The 3,722-nt window shown below is 31.2% G+C and overlaps 1 protein-coding gene across 1 annotated transcript; it reads right to left on the bottom strand.

The window, feature by feature from the left end:
• Positions 1–230: 230 nt before the first annotated feature.
• LOC146921700 (inactive poly [ADP-ribose] polymerase RCD1-like) lies at positions 231–2,046 on the bottom strand. The gene is made up of 4 exons (XM_085710788.1): positions 1,366–2,046; positions 944–1,087; positions 770–865; positions 231–566 (listed from the first exon to the last, which is right to left on the bottom strand). Exons 1-4 carry the CDS (start codon positions 2,026–2,028, stop codon positions 519–521), a joined length of 951 nt encoding a protein of 316 aa, XP_085566914.1. The 5' UTR covers positions 2,029–2,046; the 3' UTR covers positions 231–518.
• Positions 2,047–3,722: the final 1,676 nt, after the last annotated feature.

Below are 3,722 nucleotides of genomic sequence, written 5' to 3'. Positions count from 1 at the left end.
AGGTCGCAATTTTGTAGGGAAAACATAATTAACCCAATCAAATATTGTTCTACCAAATCTCTAATCCTTGATTATTATACCCCATATTCTTGAATTATGTTTGCGAATTATGTAACGACAGGAAAACAAAGTAAGATTGATACCCAAAACCACCCCACAATAGCAAGGAATATAACTCACAAATGTTTCATCAAGACACAATAAAATCCAACAATTTTTATCATTTGCACCAACAAACAATTTGCAAGCCAAAATATTATAACGAATATCCAATTACACAATTTATTATAAAACCATAAAATATGGAAGTTCATAGTACATATCACCAAACATTTTAAAATAAATTGTATTGAAGTTCCAGTAGCAAACATGCGCTACGATTCCATATCGACACTGGAAATTAGGACGATAAAATGAAATTAAAAGTAATTCTCATAGGAGCAAACAATATCACAACTTCATCTTGACAATAGTTAGCTCCAAGTGAAAGATATCCTCCTCTTCCTCATTTAAATGCCTTACTCTTGCTTAATGTTTGAACCGTTTGATCCACCACTTGATGATCTCTACAAGAAGCTAGTTAAACATTAGGAGCATAATCAAATTGCAAGAGATAGTTTATATGATTCCATAATACAAATGTTAAGAATAACACATGTAACTGCAACTTTAACTTCAAGTGATTTGGATGGGAGGCATAAACACAATACAATAAAAAATATCATAGTTGAAAGCCAAAATAAATTTTTAGAATAAATAAGTTCGATACCTTAAAATGAATATTTGTTATTGCAGATTTCAGTATATTGGCTCCAACAATCAACCTCAACTTCCGCACAAATTCATCACGTGAAATCTTATTTGACTGCACAAGCACACCTTGATACATTAGATATAGTTAATCATTTAAAATATAGGCATCTATTGGAGCTAAATTACGTACCATCAACTGTGCATAATGTCCATTGATTTGATTCATTCTATTGGAAGGAACCATGTTTCTGATGGCAGCTAAAAGCGTGGGAAAAGATGTCCAACGAGATCTCGATGTTCTTTGTGTATTAGCAGGAACACAAGCATCTTTTCCCTGAGGCATCCCACAAACCAAAATTGTTTGGATAAACATAATAAAGAAAAATGTTAAAGGACTAAACCTAGAAGAAGAATCTTAGAATATGAAATCCCCAAAATATTGCATGTGAGTGTGTTAAAATCGTAAGGGAAAAAATTAAATATGAGGGTGGAAATGTGTACATCGGAGAAGGAATTCTTATATTAAAAAATTAGTTAAAAATTGGTATTACAATTGCATTTTACATGAAAAACTGGGAAAACATAATATGTAAAACTCATGAAAAAACTTACAGTGTCCATTGCAAAATGTCCATAACCATTTTTCTTCCTCTCACTTGAAGAAACATTAGACTCTACATTATTCTCCCCTAACTTAGATTCACTTGCCCCATTTATTTTCATTGATAAATGTAATTTTATCTCATATGGATCTTTCACATCAGGACTTTCTCCACCTTCATGCTCTCCTATTTTATTGGGTTTGTCAGTATAACCAGCAAAAATTTCAGGAAAAAAGCAGCTCCCCGCCTCATCGATCCAAGCAATGGGTCGTTGCAAACCCATTTTCATATCCAACTGATACATATGCAGAAAATTGAGCACAACATCATGTCCATCTAAATTTATCTCCACAGCTGCCTTCTTGATTTCGAAATCTTTCTTAACAAAGTTAACAACATCTTCTGGATAGTCAAACCATTCGTTGTTCCTATAGAACATCAAACGTTTGGGAATACCACTTTTCATATAGTTCAAATAATATCTGGCAAAGGACCTTGAAATAATAGGACCGGATTCATTTGATTTGTGTTCATCTCCAACTAATGTCATTTGTTTGACAACCATGCTAGCTGGTACTGAAACTCCAGTCATATGTTCAACACAACGGGCATCCCACTTTTGCTTCGTATTAAGTGCAACTTCATCCAATGTCTTTGCAGATTTTGCGTCCATTTCTATATACTAGTTGACTATCTATACACGTGTCAAATATAAAACCTCAGGTTCATGACTTTAAATATAAAACCTCAATCTCTATATGTTTAAAACATTTTAGAATATTGAACTAGTATAAAGGATCATATGGTTATCATAATAATATAAAGTTGACATAATAATAAAGATAAAAAGTTAGCCAATAAGAGCATTCCCTGCAGGGCAGAAAAAGTAATTTGAAACAATTGCACATGTAAATAATGCAACACTACAAACAAAACATAATGCAATATAACACTAAAACAAAGTTTGAAGGTTTCTTTAGCATCATATTGTTGCATGTACTATAAATTTTTCAATTTGCCGAATGTGGACATTTATGGTCTAAAATTCTACGTAAGAAGTCCAAGTAAATTCATAATCATAAAGATATTGATGTGGCCTTTGATGGCACCAACTTTCCAACAAAACAAATATATCTCTACAACTCTTCATATGATCCCCAAAAAGCCTTTAAAATAAACACCTAATGACTGATATGATTTTCACAAACTGTCAAAGCTTAACTCGTTTTCTATATACTGATAAGAAAAAGTTTCAAACTTGCCCATAAATGATTATAATCTAAAGAAAACTTTGAAAAAAGTAAGTGTGGATTCTCAAAAAATCCATCATCAGTGAAAATTTCACCATCCGGCATCCAAGAAATGATTAGGCATAACATAGCAACCAAACTAACATTTATTAAATGTTGAAAGTAAAGAATAAAAGCAGAAAACCCTTAACTAAAACATGAAGAAATTTAAATAATAATAATAATAATAAACACAATTAAGAAATGACTCTAAATTAACAATAGTGACACAAAAATAATTATTCCTCCCTAACACTGCAGAAACTATACATGCTCTTCCCAGAGACAACTCTGCTTCTAGTAAAGGAATTTAACAATGTAAAAAGAAGATAACTTTTTTCAAAAATAACAAAGCACTTGGCTTAATCAAAACGAACAACGAGGGACCTTTAAAAAAACAGGGAAGGAAATAGGGGTGACACTAATGGTTATTTTACAACTTTCTCAGGTGGGATGATTTGAACCATATCCTTTGTGTTACAAAGTCAAGCTTTGTGCTAACACCTCTTGGACAACAATGTCTAGTATTCACTAATCCCAATTAAATAAATTGCATCACCAAACCATAACATTTTCCCCAAAATTAAGACTTTTAAAATAAGTGAATTCCAAACAAAAGTTGATGAAAAATAACTTTATACAAATACCAAAAATAAAAACTATTTTGACCAGTTAATCTAACCCATCAATTACAAACTCAATGAAACACAAAAACAAGAAAAAATAAACTGAATCACAATAATTCAAATTCAAAATAAAACAACAAAATAAATAAATAAATAAAAATAAAAAAACTAAGAAACAAAGAAAAGGGTATGAAATTATACCTAAGTGCAACAACACAGACACAACAAATAAAGAATCACCAAAAAATTCATAAGTAGTTTTCTCTAACTTTGAAACTGTGCATCTATTTGGGGGAGCAAGGAGTCCTATTTATAATAAGTTCTAACAAAAAAATGTAAAGCTAAACTAACTCATTAAATGAATTGGGTATGTCACGCAACCGCTAGAAAAGGTAAACATTAACAATATAAGTGTTTATTGAAAACCCAGTTTTGCCAACTAAGCATTAGCT

This window comes from Medicago sativa, chromosome 5 (genome assembly GCF_051527215.1).
Source record: "Medicago sativa cultivar Bolivia chromosome 5, Bolivia_mono, whole genome shotgun sequence".
In the NCBI taxonomy this organism is placed as follows: Eukaryota; Viridiplantae; Streptophyta; class Magnoliopsida; order Fabales; family Fabaceae; genus Medicago; species Medicago sativa.
Note: the sequence above shows the minus strand (reverse complement) of the source record. Positions and strands in the feature narration are given on the sequence as shown.